This window comes from Dicentrarchus labrax, unplaced genomic scaffold, assembly GCF_905237075.1.
Source record: "Dicentrarchus labrax unplaced genomic scaffold, dlabrax2021, whole genome shotgun sequence".
Classification (NCBI taxonomy): Eukaryota; Metazoa; Chordata; class Actinopteri; family Moronidae; genus Dicentrarchus; species Dicentrarchus labrax.
In genome coordinates this window covers 390,656-409,957 of record NW_026136704.1, presented here as the reverse complement: position 1 = coordinate 409,957, position 19,302 = coordinate 390,656, and the positions used below count along the sequence as shown (strand labels likewise).

The 19,302-nt window shown below is 41.6% G+C and overlaps 1 protein-coding gene across 1 annotated transcript in view; it reads left to right on the top strand.

The window, feature by feature from the left end:
* The window catches only part of scfd1 (sec1 family domain containing 1), a 32,735-nt gene extending 17,792 nt beyond the window's left edge, over nt 1-14,943 (top strand). Inside the window, exons 17-25 of the mRNA XM_051398956.1 lie at nt 7,805-7,884; nt 8,067-8,129; nt 8,956-9,031; nt 11,173-11,226; nt 12,627-12,679; nt 12,802-12,835; nt 13,979-14,044; nt 14,198-14,266; nt 14,693-14,943. Of these exons, the coding sequence (XP_051254916.1) occupies nt 7,805-7,884; nt 8,067-8,129; nt 8,956-9,031; nt 11,173-11,226; nt 12,627-12,679; nt 12,802-12,835; nt 13,979-14,044; nt 14,198-14,266; nt 14,693-14,716 (519 nt within the window). The 3' untranslated portion in view covers nt 14,717-14,943. The remainder of the gene's footprint in view (nt 1-7,804; nt 7,885-8,066; nt 8,130-8,955; nt 9,032-11,172; nt 11,227-12,626; nt 12,680-12,801; nt 12,836-13,978; nt 14,045-14,197; nt 14,267-14,692) is intronic.
* The last annotated feature ends 4,359 nt before the right edge of the window (nt 14,944-19,302 follow it).

Genomic DNA, 19,302 nt, shown 5'->3' with positions numbered 1-19,302 from the left:
CCCGACACACAGCGAGAACACAAATAACTCACTTTAGGCAATGTTAGCAAACACACTGGCTAACGAGCTTTCTAATGATTGATGTAGATTACCTAGCAAGTTAGCTAGTCTTTCACTAACATTAGCTAGCTATTGACTGTTTTAACGATCTTCAAAATGTGGTTCTCTTTTCAATATTGAGCGTAGCACATAGCACATCTAAGTACAGGAATCCATTTTTCTAGCCCACAAAGACACACAGGTTGTCAGATTGGTGATTTACAGGACCAGATAATTCTCCAGTGCAGCCTTAATATCTCAACCACTGTACTGGTGATGTTGCAAGCCTTTAGCACATCAAAAGCTTCCTTTCCTAAAAACAGATGATAAAATCATCTGTTTTTAGATCAATTTTCAGCCTTCCAGGCAACCATTTATTTCACTTCATTTCTATGCAAATTAAGTTTAGAAACTTTGTGAGCATTCCTTGGCGGCGTGTTCAAGGACGCTCACACATCCAGTACTTTAAAGTTGGCAGCTGAAAACTGTCGTCCAGCTGGTCAAACCAACCTGATGTGGTTAAAATAACCACTTAAATGCAGTGGGTTAGCTTGGATTAAAACAGATTAATCTGTTTTTCAAACAGTCTGTGCTTGCACCTTGCACTGCCCACAAGCCCTGCAGTCAGAAAGCTGTGAGACAAGTAGAATCAAAGAGTTAGCAGCGGGAGATAATTAGTGTGTTCTGGGATGTATTAGAAGTAGTTTGAGAGCAGAGATGATTCAGCGGTGCGGCAGTGACGTGAGGGTTGCGGTTCAGTTTGTTGTCCTCGCTGTGGTTCAATTCTGTCAAAATAAAACCTCACGCTGAAGGAGAAAACTGACTCTTGGGGGAACTCTGCGGTTCAGTGTTTACTTCCAAGAACAAAGGAAGGGACACTGGGAAAAATAGAAGATTTGAGGAGACAGGAAAATTAAAAACACAGCATGACAATGCTCCTCATTCTTCTCCGGAGTGAAGAGACTGTTAGCACCGTCACAGAGGGACGTGCATACCTTAAACGGCAAATTCTGTCTGTAGTCTTGTACATTTAATCTTCAAGAAGCATTATGTAAGATTTGGTATTGTGGTAAATATGGACAGCTGTATATTTGATTACATTACTTATGATCAAAAACTAGCCACTTTGCTAACATCATGCAAGTGCAACAACACAATACATAGCTGATATTACTGACTAATCCATCAGCAAGAAGGCCAACTTGCCGTCTGTCTGCCGACTTTCATTTCACATTTATTCTTGTCTGGGGGCATCTCTCTCCTCTCCTGTTCTTAGCTTCCTCTGTCAACATCCTCTTAGCTCTCTGAGCTTCTGACATTAGCTCTATCCATAGAAGCTGCTGAACCTGGTTACACTGACCACATGCCCGGCTCCGGTTCTGGCACAACCAGCGCCACACTCATTCCTGAAATCTTCCTCTTCCCGGCCGTCCAAAGCATTAAAGTGATACTAAAGCTCTTATTTTAAGGTATAACATTTACATAATGTTGCTTTAAAAACAAACAAAACAACTTTTTACAATGAAAACACAGCTTGAGACCAACTATCAGCATTAATGGGGGGCAGTTGGATTTTGTGTCACTTTGAAAAGCTCTGGTCTAAAACAAACACATCTGTCCTTCTTGGGCAGAAGTGATAACAAAACTAATAGCGTTGGGTCTCAAATTTGGCTTCAGGACTTTGTTGTTGTGGTGTTGGTCTTAAATGCATCGGCATTGACCAGGTTTGGCTCTCCAGCAGTTACATTTAATTAATTCCAGAGCAGGTACTTTTTACGTGAGCACATTGTGTTTTCTTTCAACTATCATACACACAAACAAACAAACTGTGTTTACAGAGAGGTAATGAGAGAAAGAATGAGACGTTATGCTACAATAAACTACGTCTATGATTTCAGGAACAGCTGTAACTTTAGGCTACTGCTGGTCATCCATCAGTGAGAGTTAGTGGAGAATCTGCCAGGTCTTTACTGATTATGTAAGACAACATAGAGGCGACCAACTCGGCAAAAACACTCTGCTCTTAGTTAGCATGAGACAAAACTCTTTTTAGTATCTTTAATTTCTCCCCGTATGTTTGACAGATAAAAGGTGGTCATTTGTCTCTTTACAGATAATAGAAGCTTGAATTCCACTCGGTCATAATTTCCGATAATAAGTTTTAACGGTAGTACTAATAAATCTGAATATCAGTCGAAACTTCTCCAACAGATTCTGCAGCGTAACCACTTGTTGTCCATCTGTGTGATCACTGTGTTCCCAACTTTCATATTTATGGCCAAATACACCGCTTCCAGTGTTTCCTCTATGATTTTTTTTTAGCAGTGGGGGCAGGCCTGTCCGAATAACCCCCATTTCTGATACCGTGGCGGCAGAAATTTAACAGCGGCGGGCTGCCGCTCCAAAATCAACATAGAGGAAACACTGGCTTCTGTTTGACATAAAAGACATTTTAACATAATATGACTTTTAAAGTCAGCGCTTGTCCAGCCATTGAGTCACAAATAATGTGTCAAGTTTGAAAGCTTTTGTCATATCTGAAGGGATCGGATTTGTGTCTGATTTAAGCCAAATGTTTTTATATTTTTTCAAAATTCCTTAGTTGGAGAAACAGTTGATTAGTCAAACCTTTTCAGGTTGAATTAAGAATGAGGGCATTTTTGGCTACTAAGCTATTTCCTTATAGAGACAAACCAGTTGCACAGGTTGTTGTATGTCGACATATAACAACATGAAATAACAACTCTTAAATCAACATATTTCTTTGGTCGACATATTAAACGTTCGGCTACCAAAGGTCCTGTGTGAACTGAAAATTACATCAGATACCCACCAGGGCCAAGGCCGTTTGAGTTCAGAGCCTGATATCAAATCAGTATTTTGCGTTTTGACAGCCAAAGAACCAGCCAGGAAAACTGAACCATTTACAACAGGGGCTGGGGCAACTTGTGGCCAGCCAGCTACATATTAATTAGAAATGTTCTGATATAATTTTTTCCTTCCCGATACCGATTCTGATACCTGTACTTTGCGGAGCAGCCAGTACTGAGTACGGATTTGATAGACGGTATAAACAGTTAATACATATACAGTATGTTATTGTTTTTTACAACCGTATACTACTAATCCTGTATGATTGCCATCATTGTTGTATGACCTCACTCAGGTTAAGAGTAGAGCAGGTCATGACTTCACTATCCTGGGGAAAAACAAACGGGACACAGCTGGGAAGTAGCAGGGTCTCACAGATTATTTGGTATTGGATCGTTGCACAAACACGAGGACCCGCCAATACCGGATACCGCATTTTAGGCAGTATCTGAGGAACCTCGGAAACAGGTATCGGGCCCCATTACCCAAGCAAGCATAGCTACTAATTTCTCTGACAAATTAGTAGTTGATGTAATAGTAGAAGTTGCTTGGTTAATGTTAGTTGACCAACACCTAGCTAGTTAGCCAGCTACCGTAACCTTGTTAGCAACAGCCAACATTGGAGACATATACAGTGATGTAATAGCATTCGGTTCTACGGTGACTCTCTAGCCCGTGGAAGTTACCCGGGTCTAAGAAAGTTCTCAAGGTCAATCTCTGAACCAGCACAAGCACCAACCCAGAACTGAACTGATCTATCTACGTATCCCAAACAGAAATCGGCCAACAAGAACACAATGTCAGTATCAGTGAACAAAGTGAACTGAAATGGCAGCTCAGATGGTCTGTCAGACCTGTGAAGCAATAGATTGTGGCGGTTTATCCTCAGTGGGTGTAGGGACGGTGTTTATTTCTGGGATTGCAGAAATTCCTCTTGAGATTTGTGTCGTTGGACAAAATCAAACAACAAAAATTCACTTGGCTTCTCAGATGACAGTCCTCCAGTTTTTCCCATCGTCCCAGGCCAGGCTTCTCCACCAACACTCAAACTAAAACAGCACAAGGGACGCTTACATCACCAGCTGTGGATTGGCAAACAGTAGGAATGGTTTAGACAGATGGTTTCAAGTCAGCTGTGCCCTCGTGTCCTCAAAACCGCATTTCACTGATCAATAGCAATATTTTGGTCGGGCTTTATGAGAAGCATCTTCCTGGCTCCACCGCATTTATAATTTCATTATGAGCCAGTGGTTGAACAAAGACGACCGAGCCAAAGTTCCTCCAGAAAACAGAGACCTGGTTAGAGTCACTGTAAAAAGAACACAGCTGGATCAGGTTTAGTTTGGCAGAAAACGCCTCTCATCCTTTATGATATGACATGGACTGAGAAAAACTAATGCACCAGTGAGTTCAGTCTTTGTACTCAATAGCACATTTAGATGTTTGCACTTATTCCGTGAAGATGTCTGAAGGTTTTTAAAACTTCTCGAATTTCAGCAGGACCTAAGAACACCTGCAGATCTTTTTTTACCCCTAAAATTTCCCCAAACCTGGGTGCCGGTTAGCTCAGTGGGTAGAGCTGGCGGCCCATACGGAGTTGCTGCAGCGGCATAGGTTCGAATCCGACCTGCGGCCCTTTGCTGTGTGTCATCCACTCTCTCTCTACCCCCCTTTCCTGTCTATCTTCAGTTGTCTCTGTCCAAATATAGGCATGAAAAGGCCAAAAAAAACAATTTCCCCAAACCTTCAAAAGCAGTCAGTCGGTGGTGTCCAAGTCCAGGCCTTCCAGATGCTGCTGTGGGCTCTGCTTGTACACCTGCAGAAATAATCTTAACAATCTGTCTCAATTATTCAGTCCACGATCAGTCAACATCAGTAAAAAAGGCCAAGATTTTAATAGTCATAGCTATTCATCAATATGCTGCTAAACCTCTCCAATAAAAACAGTTCCAGTTATCTGTTGTCAGTGACTTCAGTGTTGGGACAGAGAGGTAAAGTTGGCTAAATATTACTCAGCTTTTCCTCCTTTTAGTTGAAAGTTCTTTTATGTAGTTTAGTGAAGTAGAAAACATGCTAGCTACTAGGGGTGTAAGAAATTATTTAAGAATATCGTATTGTGATATTGTATAATTTCTCAAAATAACCTTATTGATTTTATGTTTGACTCCCAAACCGCTTGATAGTGGGGTTATAACGGTGGGTGTTAACAGGGAATAAATTCAACCGATTTCCTGACGTGTTTGGGATATGGGTCCAAGAAGCTTTTTTGTACATCTGGTCATGATGCATGTGCGTACCAACTGTCATACAGATCGATGAAATATGGCGCTGTTCAAGCGTGTGGCGGCCACCAAAAATTTGATTGTTTTGGCAGAAAAATAATAATTAGCATTTTAAAAGTCACAATATCGTATCACCAGATAGCGACGTGGTTCCAAGGATTACAATACAGTCCTGCAGAGATTACATATTTCTGAATTCCAACCTGGAAGCGAGCTTGATCCTGGTTGCTTCGACAAACAGCCAATGGTATTGTTTCATTGACTGCAGAAAAAACAATATTTGGAAAATAATAATAAATACAATTTTCCAGTCATGAAAATACCTGGAAATTGATTAAAATTACCTATTATGCTGGAAATAATCCATGTTGTATTTTAGTTCCTCACTAAGATTGCCTATGTAAACCTGGCTATGTATTTAGTTTGAAGCTGTTCCAGAGAAAATGGAAAATGTTTTCTTAAAAAGAGTGGGAACCCTGGAACTACACCGTGGTCGCATGACTCCAACGTCACCACCACTTAACTTCCAACTTCTACTTCAAACCATCTGAAGTTGTAAAGATTGAGTTAGAATAGTTTGCAAGAGCACGAGTATAAACACAAGGAGGTTGTGAAGCTCTGTATTCTCATTTAGATACTTCCTATCAACCACCTTTTTTTTAGACACGTTAAAGCTTCAACATTCACAGTTGGGGTATTTAGTATCGAATTTTATAGTGTTTTTTAAGTGTCTGAACTTTCAGGCTTCCAACCAAAAACTCATTCAAAAACTCTTTGACTTTCTGAACCAGAGGAGCTACAATAACTCATTCCTGCAGCCACAATTTTTGATGGACTGTCAAGAAATGTTCAGATGTTCATGTTCCCCTCGGGATGCGTTGTGAAAGAAAGTTGGTCAACAGTTTTGTCAAAGTTGTAACTGAAAATGGTCGCTGTTTGAAACCCTGCCGACTTTACCACCTGCACACACCTGAGCAGTCAAGGTGTACAGTGGGCCCGATCAGAAAGACACTCTCTGAGGCATCCTGAGGCCGACACACTGAAGCCTCAGGATGTTCATCCTCTGCTGACCGACGGTGCGACAACTCTGCCAAAAAATGAGCCTCGCCTGTTCTTTCATCCCTCTTTCATCCACCTGAGAGGCGGATGATCCCGGGATTACCCCTCACCTTCCATCACCACCCACTCTCTTTCTCTCTCTCTTCCTGTCATCTGTGGTCATCCCTCTCCCTCTGTGACTAGCTCTTGGCCCCCTGTTCTTCCTCTCCCTCCTTTGATCTCTCCCCCTCTCAGACCTCTCTCTCACCCTTTTCTCCCTCCCTCTATCTCTCTCCAGAGTGCTGCTCGAGTTTCTGACTGATGTGGTGGGACTTCAGTCCTACAAAAACAACCCCACACACTCTCACAGACGCACATTCACGTGGCTCAGCAGTTGTGTAATCTGTCCGTGCCGCCCGCTGAGCTGCCCGTCAGGAGCTTATTGAGGAGGAAACTGTGTGTAGACGATACACTCTACGTCACCTTCACTAGCCATAGATAGGAATCCACTGTTTTCGTCCTACCGTGCATATACTGCAACGTTTCCTCGAGGTGTTTTCCTTGGCAGGGTTGGAGAGGCCTCTGAAACAACAGCTTCAATCTGGTGTGACGATAAACTCGCTACTGAAACCGCCGTTATTGGCACTTTCTGCTGATGTGGTGCTGACAATTTAAGGAATGCGCAGGCAGAAGAATGCAACGTCCTCATCGCTAACAGCCAGACAAGAGTTAGGACATTTATGTCAATGGGGTCCCAATGCAAAGGACAGAAATTGGGCTGATGATTCCTAGAGCAACTCGATTACCAGAGGTGGCAAAAGTACACATCTTCTTGTGTAATAAGAGTCTCCAGTAAAAGCAGAAGTACTGAATCAACTCATTTACTCAAGTAAAAGTGGAAAAGCTTTGAAGTGTAGCAGTCTACATGTATAAAAGTAAAAAGTACTCTCCTGGTACAGAGGGAACTGAAACATCTCCTTCTCTCGTCTGTTTCATCTTGTTACTCAGATGCATTTAAACTAAAGTAACAAGCCTGTTTTGAAAATGTAAAGAGTAAAAAGTACAGTAACAAAATATTTGTACTTAATTACTTCCCATCTCTGTCGATTTACTAAAGATCATTTGAATCCATATAACTATATACAGAGTCTGTGTTCTGCACAGATGATCAATACTGTCACACAACGTGTTCTGGAAGAGAGGAAGAGGCCAAAACATAACAAAAACTCTGTTAACTTGGTTAATCATGTGATGGCAGACAGCTGAACAGCCTCGCTCTGCTTTAGAAAACAAAAGGTGAGAGAATGAGAAGAAAAGTTGATTGTTAAAAACTTCATAAATAGGTAATACAAACAGAATTGTGTAAAAAGTTCCTAAAAATATCAGGAAAACTCATCTGTGATCAATATTCACAGGAAATAATCGAACTTCCTGCAGTTATTGAGTTCACTGTTTGTGTTCAACAGTTTATCAGCTGTTCTCTGCTGTTATTGTTGAGTAAAGTTTGAAATATACAGGAAATATAGTCTGTTAACTGACCAGAGCCCTAATGTTTGTGTGACTGTGTGTTTCAGTCGGACCTGGAGCAGTATAAGACGGCTCTGTTGGACGCAGGCTGTGACCTTTCACCTCTCAACTACATCAAACAGTGGAAGTAAGTCTGTCTGTTTTTCATCAGGTCATTTTTCCACCAGCACTGAAGAGAGATTACAGTAATAATCGTGTCTGTTTCTAAGAATGAAGGAAAATAAAAATGTTTTGATCTTGTCTGGGAATTCAAACTGAACGAGCAGACTGTTCACGGGGGGGCATTCTGGTTTCCTCCATCTCTTTCAGGGCGTTTACCAAGATGGCCGCCACCCCGGCCAACTACGGTAACAGCGGAGTGAAACCCATGGGGTGAGTTAACAACAGGAGATTTGCTTTAAAAACTTCTATTAAAAAGTAAAATAAAACACTGTTTGTACCTGTTATAATACTGTTGAACTGAGGATTGTGTTTATTGGAAGTGTTTCTGTCTTATCTCATAAAACAACAACAGCTGAGAAATATGACAAAAGATTATCATATAAATCTTGTTCCAAAGGTCGTTTTAATATCCTTTAATGGGGTTTTTTCTAAGTTGTGAATAGTTTTTATACTCTCAGTTTATTATCCCTGCTCCACATTATGTAATAACCAACCAGAGACGTAGTGGTCGTTACCAGTAAAGTTCCACAATTCTTAATCCCAGTTCGATACCACAGTGGCCCCGTCATTCACTCACACTCACACACTACTTTAATTCAATTCAATTCAATTCAATTTTATTTGTATAGTGACACTTTTCAAACAGAGCAGGTCTACACCGAACTCTTTATAACATTAATTAAAGAGACCCAACAGTACCACCATGAGCAAGACCTTGGAGACAAGGGCAAGGAAACACTGCCTGTTAAAAGGCAGAAACCTAGGACAGATCCTCCGGCTCTAGGTGGGTGGTCGTCTGTCTCGACCAGTTGGGGTGAAAAAGAGAGAGAGAGAGAGAGAGAGAGAGAAAGACAGACAGACAGACAGGTGCACAATTAATAGTAATTAATCTGCTCACCTTGTTCTTACCTGAAAACAAGTTGAGCTGCAGTGTTAGCAATTTGTATTCATTTAGTTGAAACAGGGTTTGTGTTCAGACTACCAGCCTAACCCTGTCCTCCTCCTCCTCCTCCTCCTCCTCCTCTGTCCTCTGCAGGCTGTTTTCCAGAGTGATGAATACTGGATCCCAGTTCGTCATGGAGGGAGTGAAGAACCTGGTGCTCAAACAGCATGTGAGTCAGACTCTTTCTGTTGCTGGACAGAAACAGAAAAACCAACCTGCAGTTCATCCAATCATCACCTCAACCCAACCTGATTATTAATTATCAATAAACAGTTTTTATGTGGTTGGGGGTCAGACTCTGCGGCATATTTTCTTTCCCAGGGTGGCGAAGTCGTGACCTGCCCTCCTCTGTACTGTGTATATAAAATTCACATTATGCTAGCTGTTGCTAACCCTCTACTCAGTATGTTTATATTGTGGCGCAGTGGTTAGATGCTGTAGAAGCACCGGACTGCAATCTTTACCTTGATCCCTCACTGACACACACATATCGGAGAGTAAGCTTGGCTACAGCTCACGGTTCCTGCTACTCTGCTGGTCAGTCTGTCAATCACTGCGGTCGCTGTTGAGGCCACGCCCCCTACAGTCTCTACATTAGCTGAGAGGAAGCTAACAGAACTGAAGGGTTCAGTTCCACTTTAAGGAAAATATCCTGTAAATGTAAAACTGCCATGAATGAAACCCAATATGTGACAGCCTCCTCGGTCTGAGCGTGCTCCATTGTCAGTTGTGGTTGACAGATTTCTGCTGATCGGTGGTTGTTGGTGTGTTTTGGTTGGTGGATCTTTGGGACCCGCCACCATGTTGAAGGAGAACGCCTGCAATCCTCATCTCTCCTCCTTCCACATGATTTATTAGTCATTTTCTTTCCGTTTAGTCATTTTCTTTCTTCATCGTGTCTTTCCTTCTGTTGGTGCTCCTCCAACATGGCGCAGCGTCCCCCGTAACCGTTGGCAACCGGCCTCCAAACATTCCTCCGTCCTCGGCTTACCTGAAAGAGCCACTTGCACGCCTTATTTAACATGCTTTTACCACCAAACACCACCCGCCTGTGTCTGGCAGCAGGGTAAATCAAGCGTACCTAATGGGACAGTGTGTCTTCGTTCCTGGATGGCAGCGGCCACGATGACAAGGAGGAGGATGATGGGGTGTTTCAGGGTGAAACTGGCACCAGTGTGAAGTCATTTATAATCATCAGGCACACACACACACACACACAGGGAGGGGGTGTCTGTTTTCTTCATGCTGAAGTCCAACCGTGACGCTCTGCAGAGCTGCAGGAACATTACAAACACTCAGCAGGTCTGGACCGAGCGGCTGACGCTCCGTCACAGGATATTTACAGACTTCTTCCACACGCACGCCCCCGCTATTTGAAGAAAGCCAGATTTTAGAGAACAGAATCCAAACAAAACAAAGATTCCTGAAGAGATTCTGCTCGGTGAAAACCTTCAACCAACCTGGAAGAGAAACAGCAAAGACAGCACCGATACCTGTATCCCAGATTCCTCCGATACTGCCCGCGGTGCCCGTACTCGTCTGTGCACACATCTGATACCACCACAGTTATTAGCTCCAAAACGTTGCCTTTTTTTCTTCCCAGGATAGTAAAGTCATTTTGAAATGAATACGACCTCATGTTGTGTCAATCATACTGACTCAGAAACTTTCACATCCTGGAAAACCTGGACATTTAGAGAGTACTTTTCCAGTCATGGAAACACCTGGAAATTGATTAAAATGACCAAAAATCCTGGAAATAGTCAACAGCCGCTCCCCACCCACCTTGTTCTTCTCCCTTTATTGTGTGTCTTCTCCTGTCCTGTCAAAATAAATGCATGAAAAGCCCAAAAAATATCTTCATCTTGGATCGTTACCCCATAAAAAGTCAGGTATCGGGACCGGAGCGGTACGGCAGATTGAAATATTAACGGCCGGTGGAAAATAAAGAACTTTTATGAGTTTGTCTGCACTGTTTTTGCTCCCTGTTTGTCTGAAGTTCAGTATTAATAAAGTTTTGAATAAACAAGCGAACATCGCTCACGCAGCGCGGTGGATGAGGAGGCGTGCAGACCCTGAGTTAGCTGACCTCGCTGTATTTACTGGAACACCGGAGCTGAGAGCGCCACAGTCACTAAAGAGAATAAACAATAAATAAATAACATTGTATTAGAGCTGAGAACCAATCATAGTGCCGCTGACTTCTTCCACTTTAACGGAGTAAAAGCGGCGTCGATCGGTGAGCAGTGAGAGCGGGTTACAGGTCAGTTCCACCGCTGTACAATCACGTTGTTATTTCTTCTCTTTCAGAACCTTCCGGTCACTCGGATCCTCGACAACCTGATGGAGATGAAGTCGAATCCTGTGAGTTTGTTCAGTTTATTCTTTTAATTCATCTCCTCATGAACTACTGCACTTACTCGGAATAAAAGTGATCACATGACTGTTATTTTAGAAATATTAGTTTCAATAAATGTTGACTGAGAGAGTCAGAACCAAACCGACATGTTAGTCCGACTGTCAATGACTTCCTGTCTGTGGCTCTCAGCTCGTTGGTTCCTCCTGAAGAGAAACACAACACAAATATATAGTTTCATTTTTATATGTCAGCCACTGTGAGCCAGAACTGTACCGCCGTAAATGTTCAGTGTGGGTCTCCAGCATTCACACTGACCGATATTAACCTGCTATTAGCATTATTAGCATTAATAATCGGCTTTATGGACAATACTTCAGCAGGTTTGTTGAGGATGCTGAATCCATTTCTGACATATACAAAACACATAATGGATGTTTTAAACCAGAACACACACACAGGAACCCGTCGGCTCCTCACTTCATGTAGTCATTGACACACACACACACACACACACACACACACACACACACACACACACACACACACTCTGCAGGTTTCTCAGCGTCTGGAGTTACAGACGACCAACAAAGATCCTGTTGTTGTGAATCTGACGGGGGAGGAGGGGGGAGGAAGACGGGACTGGGATGAAGATGAAAGAAATAGAAGAGCACATTCTCCCTCTATCAGATTGTCCTCTGTGTGTGTGTGTGTGTGTGTGTGTGTGTGTGTGTGTGTGTGTGTGTGTGTGTGTGTGTGTGTGTGTGTGTGTGTTGAACTTTGGTGATCCACCACCGTTGTAATCAGAGGCGTCACCAGCAGAGGGCGCTGCACAATATGAGACACCCACTGTGATACAGAATATTAAAGCAATAGTTTCTGGATGTTGTTAGCTTAGCTTAGCATAATGAGTGGAAACCAAGCCGCAACCGCTGTGGCTGCCAACGCTGCAGTTCCTCTGTCATCCACTAGAGGCTCCAGCAGTGAGTCAGTCTCCATAAGGACCCATTTTAAACTGCCAAGATGGCGACTTGCGGCTGAACAGGCTAGCTGTTTCCCCTTACTTCCAGTCTTTATGCTAAGCTAAGCTAACCACATTGTGACTCCAGCTCTGGACTGAACCCAGACATGCAGGTATCTTGTCCTGTACTGAGGAGAAATACTGGACAATGATCCAAACTTTCAGGGCAGATTTCCAGAAAGCCTCCAAAGCTCTTAGTCCTGGATGTGAGGACAGACCGGAGCCTTTGGTCAGAGGATCGGTATGCAGAAGTATAACCTTCTGTTTGTTTGATGTTTTCCTGTCTTCCTTATGTTTTCACCACCAATGGAAGACAATAAGTGTCTGAAGCATCCACACTTGAGTCAGTGAAGCCCGATAATGTATTTATCTGTGTTGATCTTCCAGGAAACAGACGACTATCGGTACTTTGACCCGAAGATGCTGCGAGGCAGCGAGAGGTACGATGGGTTCGCTCAGTGGAGCTGCTGACCGTCAGTCAGTGAGACTCAGCTGCCTGTTGACTGCTAGAAAGCTCAGGAATGTCTTCATCATCCTCACTCCTCCTCTTCTTCTCTTTCAGCTCCATTCCCAGGAACAAGAACCCGTTTCAGGAGGTGAGTTTCTGTTTCTGGACTGAAGTTTGATTGATGAGTTGTTTCCAGGACAAACGGAGGCTAAACTGCTGCTCCAGTTTCTCTTCACTTCATTCATGAATTCAGAATACATCAAAACTCATCTTCAAATCTTATCTCTAACAGACTGTAAGAACCATATTAATCAATACGTACAGTTAGAGGTGGGCGATATATATCGTTTGTGATAATATCGTCATTGTTGTTTTGACGATGTGCAAATTTCCATTATCGAGTATTTAAATTACTTCGCCAATAATATTGAAACGCACGCGGAAACTCCTCACATCCATTAATACACGGTGCAGCAACGCTCTACAGCATGGCAGGATTCAGTCACAGGACTAGTGGGCCTACGTGATCACATGATGTGATCACATGACCTCCAGTCCCTGAAGCTACCGGTACTTCAGATGATTTAATGCCGAGACGTGGGTCTACCTCTCTGGCATGAAAATGGTTTGGACTTTTTTAGCGCAGCGCTCAGAGCGCTTCAAATTGAAATCTGTTCAACTTTTAACACCGCTGGGCGCTCGGAAAATGAGTTTTTAAGCTCTCAACGCTATAAAAGCGCTTGGTGGACACAAGCCCTAACTCAGACAATTCCAATCACATTTTAAAGGATATCGACTGATTATCGTTATCGCCAAAATCCCCAAAAATAAACAATACTATTTTTTGCCCATATCGCCCACCCCTACATACAGTATTGATCAACACTTCATCTTCTTCAGTAGATTATCAATAGTTTGACTTCAATGCAAAAAGAAACAAAAAGTGGATCAATTCAACCTTTTTCCATCTTGTCTTTATTTAAAATGGTCAATATTGACTATATCAGCTATATTGCCATCATTATTGATCCAGATAAGATAGACTTTATTGATCCCACACTATACACACTGTAGTTATTTTAACTGGAACACAAACTGAGTTTTTACTAGTAATTCAAAGTGACACGTTCCCAGTTTGACCTTTCCTGATTAAGTACGGTTTCTTTTTGTTTTACAATACAAATAAAAAGAACAACATTAAAGCTGCAAGCAGCGATGATCGGGCCCTCGCTATCGTTAAACGTTTGTTCCTGATCCAGAGGCTCACTGGTGTCCTGTTTATCTGTTTCAGGCCATCGTGTTCGTGGTCGGAGGAGGAAACTACATCGAGTACCAGAACCTGGTGGACTACGCCAAGGTACTGTAATACTGCAGGATTAACTTTCTTCTGCTGTTCACTTTACAATTGGTTAGAATAATGTAAGATCAATACATTATTTGATGACTGATGTTTTGAGAACGTGATGTGAGATCAATGTAAAGTGGCAGATGATCTGATGACTGTTTTCAGGTCAAACAGGGGAAGAAAGTTGTTTACGGCTGCAGTGAACTCTTCAATGCTGCTCAGTTCATCAAACAGGTGAGTCACACCTGCTCCATTCATCTAAAGTGTCCCAGTTTTATACAGCAGAGTGTGTGCCCGCCTCCTTTTTATATATGTACACTGTTACTGCACTGAAGTACAAACTGGAGTTTTTTTTACTTTTTATGCAACTTTATCCTCCACTACATTTCTCTGATGGTGTGTTCACCTTTTAATCCGGCTTAGTGCCGCAGTATGAGACACAATGAACAGATTTGACTAATTTAGTTTCAATAAATGGATCAAAATGAAATGAAGTTCTGAACTCTGCAAGACGACCAGCAAACGACTGCTTGTTTTCTGAATGGAGTTTGGTTGATCAGGGCTAAGCTAACTTAACTCACAATAAAGTAAAATTGAGTCTGATTTCTTCTCTTCCTTTTTCTACATTTTACATTTTGCTGATAATATTTCTCTCCACAGCTCTCCCAACTCGGCCAAAAGTGACGTGGACACCAACAATATGTGAACCTCTCTCTCTCTCTCTCTCTCTCTCTCTCTCTCTCTCTCTCTCTCTCTCTCTCTCTCTCTCTCTCTCGAGGTCGTAGCTGATCTCTTTATTCCAGTTGTTTTATATCGAACTCTGTTCTGTAAATTGATTTAACTTTTCCTGTCTTCATTGTAATTTCTGTCTCTTCCACTCGGCACTAATAAATCTAAACGGTCTCAGCTCACAGCGGCTTCACTCGTCTTTGTTTGGGTGCAGAGGTTGTATCTTCATGTGAACCAGTTGTTTTGGTGTAAATCAATACTATGATCAAAATACTATAGAAATGTAAAATAAATAAGTTAAAGTTAGACGGACACACAAACCCACCAATCACCAAACTCACTTTAGTCCAAACGGTTTGATTTTATTTTCTGGAACAAGTTGCCTTCAATATAATCTATCTCTAATAATCGCTACTTTTTTTGTCATTTTCATTTTCTGCTGCAGTAGACCTTTTTCACAGCAGCCATTGTGGCACGAAACAGTAGGGTAAACATCGGTGTTAGCAGTGATACTGATAAAGGCTCCATTCCATTTAGTGTAGCAGAGCCTTTCCAATATCAGCACCCTGACTCTGTTTGACCTGAATGGAACTGAACCTTAATTATTGGTAACACCTGAGTTTACCCGACTAGAATCCGGCAGCAGAGCTCCAGCAGCTGTCTGTCTCTCCTCACAGTTCATCACTCAAAGTTGAAGATTTTCAACTTGTGCAGATTTCACACATTCGCCCAAATTCTCATCGTGCAGAACATTGGCTTCATTCTTAAGTTCTTCTTAAATTGGATCCCTGTAAGCTTCCATAAAGTGCTCTCTAGTCTTCCCACAGATAAACAATGACTATCAACCATTTATAATCAATCTGTATCAATAAAACAGGCAAACAGAAAACAAACTAGATGGTGAACAGTGAAATGATTCTGCATATGGAGACAAACACACATCACCAAAACCCAATATACTGTAAACAACAAAGATTCCACTGTAACATTCATCAACTTCTTTATTTTGAAAGAATCTCTACTTTTGTGATGTTGACGGAGAGTTTATTCCAGGCAGAAGAAGCTCTTCACAGTTCTCATCACACAGTTCAGGGACCAGATCACCAGGACTTACCTGATGTGTTATATAGACACGACAAGAGCCGGTGTATATTCAGTTCTGTGGCGTATTATTCCTCATATTATTGTTCCGGCTTTAGTCACCTGCTCAGCTAACCTCCCATCTGTGGTGTTAGGGAGATCATTCCTACAACGAAATACAACACATTTAGTTTTGTCAATGTCCAGTACCAATTTATTCATTTTCACCCATTTAGTTATAGCATCCAACTCAACAAGTAGAGTCTCCACACTAATGAAAACATTTAAGCTTGGCAATAAGAATACTTTTATCAATGACATCAAAAGCTGCAGTAAAACCAACTCGTTTCCTGTCATCAATATATGTATAACCAGTATAACATTTGATTAAAAATGTACATATAATAATTATAATATATTTAATTTATACGTAAGTAGGTCAGTTGGAGCCAGCAAAACCTGCTTTTCCATCTTTGAGTAAAGGTATGATATAGACTCCTTTCCGACACTCCAGACTGTTACCAGTTAGCAAGCATCTATTAAAAATATAACTTACAAGTTTAGAAAGTCGTCTAGTTGCAGTTGTAAATATTTGACTGCCCAGGTTTCATCTGAGAGAGAGAGGAACATCTTCTCAGCTGTGTCCTGGTCAACCTGATCAAATAAAAAACATCTTGTATCTCTCATAGTACTGTTAACAATACTGGAAGTTAAATTGCAGACTAACTGTTTCACATGGCTTGGTGATAAACTTCCTCATAGTTCTTTCACATTATTTCATTCAACGTCTTCAACAGTATTTTACTGTCATTAACAGAGCTGTGAATTTTTGGTTTAAAATTCAACAGCTACCTCTGTATTATTAAAGATCTCAGCTCATCTACCCATGGTGCACTGCTGGCCTTTACAGACCTTTTTCTAAGTGGACCGTGGATATCAAATAACTTCACTAATTTGTCCATGAAAATGTTCAAAGCATTGTTTGTTTCCCTGACATCCATCAGACCGCTGTAAGTCTTTAACTTTCTCACAAAGGAATCTGCATTCAATCTTTTTTATGATCTGCGGTAAACAATTTTAATTCCAGACTTTGGGCATTTCTGTCTTTGTTGCTAAAGCGATCAGATAGTCACTGAATCCCTCAACCACTGATACTGTCTGTGAACACACCGCCTGTATGTGAGTGAAGATATCTCTTCTATATAACCCGAACCCTTCCACAGCCAGCTCAGAACCATCAAAAGCAGCATCCAGATGTGTTTCTGAACATGAATATTGTCTGAGGAGCAGATCCTAGATATTTCATGAACCTTGTTGCTGAGGTTCAATGTTCAATGAGCTCAATCAAACCCTTCCTGGCAAACCTAAGAGCAAAGATGTAGTTTTGTTGTTCAGACACATAAAACAAACAACCACTGAATGAAAAGACAAACTACGACCCATGAGGCGCTTTAAGCTGATGAGTAAGTTTATCCGTTGGCTTCCTCACCACTTTCTCTGGCAGCAGCTCTTCCTCCTCAGTTCCTCTGAGAAGTCTTCGTTTACGTAGATGTTTGTGCCCTTTAATTTCCTGCTAGAAGAAAGAATTGTCTGTCTGTCTTTAAGGCCCAATCATCTTACAACAATTTCCCTTGGCTTTCACATGACACGCCGTCACTGTAATTACACGGTTCGGCCACTATGTTAAACTGGCGTCAGAGTACACTGCTCTTTTTATGCCTTTATTTTGATAGGACAGGTGAAGGTAGACAGGAAATGGGAGAGAAAGAGGCGGTCCGCTCTACCAGGTGAGCTACCATCCAATCTAATCATCGGTGACGGACAGACAAACAGACCAATCAGCATCCTGGTTTAGACCCCGCCTCTCATCCTCAACCTGGAATTCATTAGGAAATAAAAATAAATGAATTTAATGGGAAACAATCAGGTTTGCAGCCGTTCTGTCGCCTCGTTTAACTCATTAACTGTGTTTTCCTGCAGAATGGAAAGTTTCTGAACTCAGAGGAGGAGCAGGACAACCAGTACCACACACACACACACACACACACACACATCATCCATCAGTTTAAAGGCGGCCTGGCACAGTGTGGTACAGCTCTCCATGTTCCTCCAACACCACAGCACCAAAAACAAAGAGATCAATCTGAGGATTATGTCACCGAGGCATTTTAATCTGCGTGTGTGTGTGTGTGTGTGTGTGTGTGTGTGTGTGTGTGTGTGTGTGTGTGTGTGTGTGTGTGTGTGTGTGTGTGTGTGTGGTAAGCAGTCTGGGAAATCAGAGTTCTGTTTAAGTTTATTAAATCAAACAATTTAAACATAAAAAATATCTTATTTGATAAAAAGAACTCAATAATAATAACAATAAGTCTATTAAACTCATGTTGTTTGAAATGATTAACAGAAACAGAAATTAGTTTTCTTCCAACTGTCGTTAACAGTTAATGAGAGCAGGAATAAAGTTTCCTCCCTGATGAGTTCTGATCAATAATCAATGATCTGATTTATTGATTCACTGCTGAAATAGTTTCTGCTCGATAAGAAAACACAGTTCAACTCTGAAACTGCAGAGACCACCACACACACACACACACACACACACAGACAGAGAGACACACACAGAGACACACACACACACACACACACACACAGACAGAGAGACACACACAGAGACACACATACACACAGAGACCACACACACACACACACACAGACAGAGAGACACACACACAGAGACACACACAGAGAAAGAAAGAGACACACACACACACACACTGTGTCAGTGACTCTGTTATTTTGACCTAACGAACCAGGAGCTGAAATAATGAGGAGGAGAACAGGAGGGAGGAAGTGTAAAAGAGGAGGAGGAGACCACAAACAGGGGAGTTTTACAGGGAGGTGAGGAGGTTAAAAAGGAGATGAGGAGAGGAAGAGTTTTTGACCACTAGTGACACTAAAAGAGGAGGAAGAGGAGGAGAAACATGGATAACAGGAGGTTCAAGAGAATCTCCTCCGCTGAGTTCTTAGAAAGAGGCTGCTAGGCTAACAGTTTCCCTCCACGTCCAGTCTTTGTGCTAAGCTAGGCTCACACACACACACACACACACACACACACACACACTCACACACTCGTGACGGTCAGCAGGCTGCAGCTCAACAGGAGGTTTTATCTGCAGGATGAGAGCAAACATTGTCCTCATTCCAAAAGATCAGAAACTCTAATTCACATTTAATTTTTACTGTTAATAATAATTATAATAATAATATAATAAAATCAGAATCCGAAATACTTTAATAAGAAATACTTTAATAATCCCAGGGGCAAATTATTTAAATAATTAATTAATTCATAATATAATAATTATAATATAATATAATAATATATGATAGTAATAATAATATATTATAATAATAATAATAATAATGATATATAATAATAATAATAATAGAGAGAGCAGAAGCTG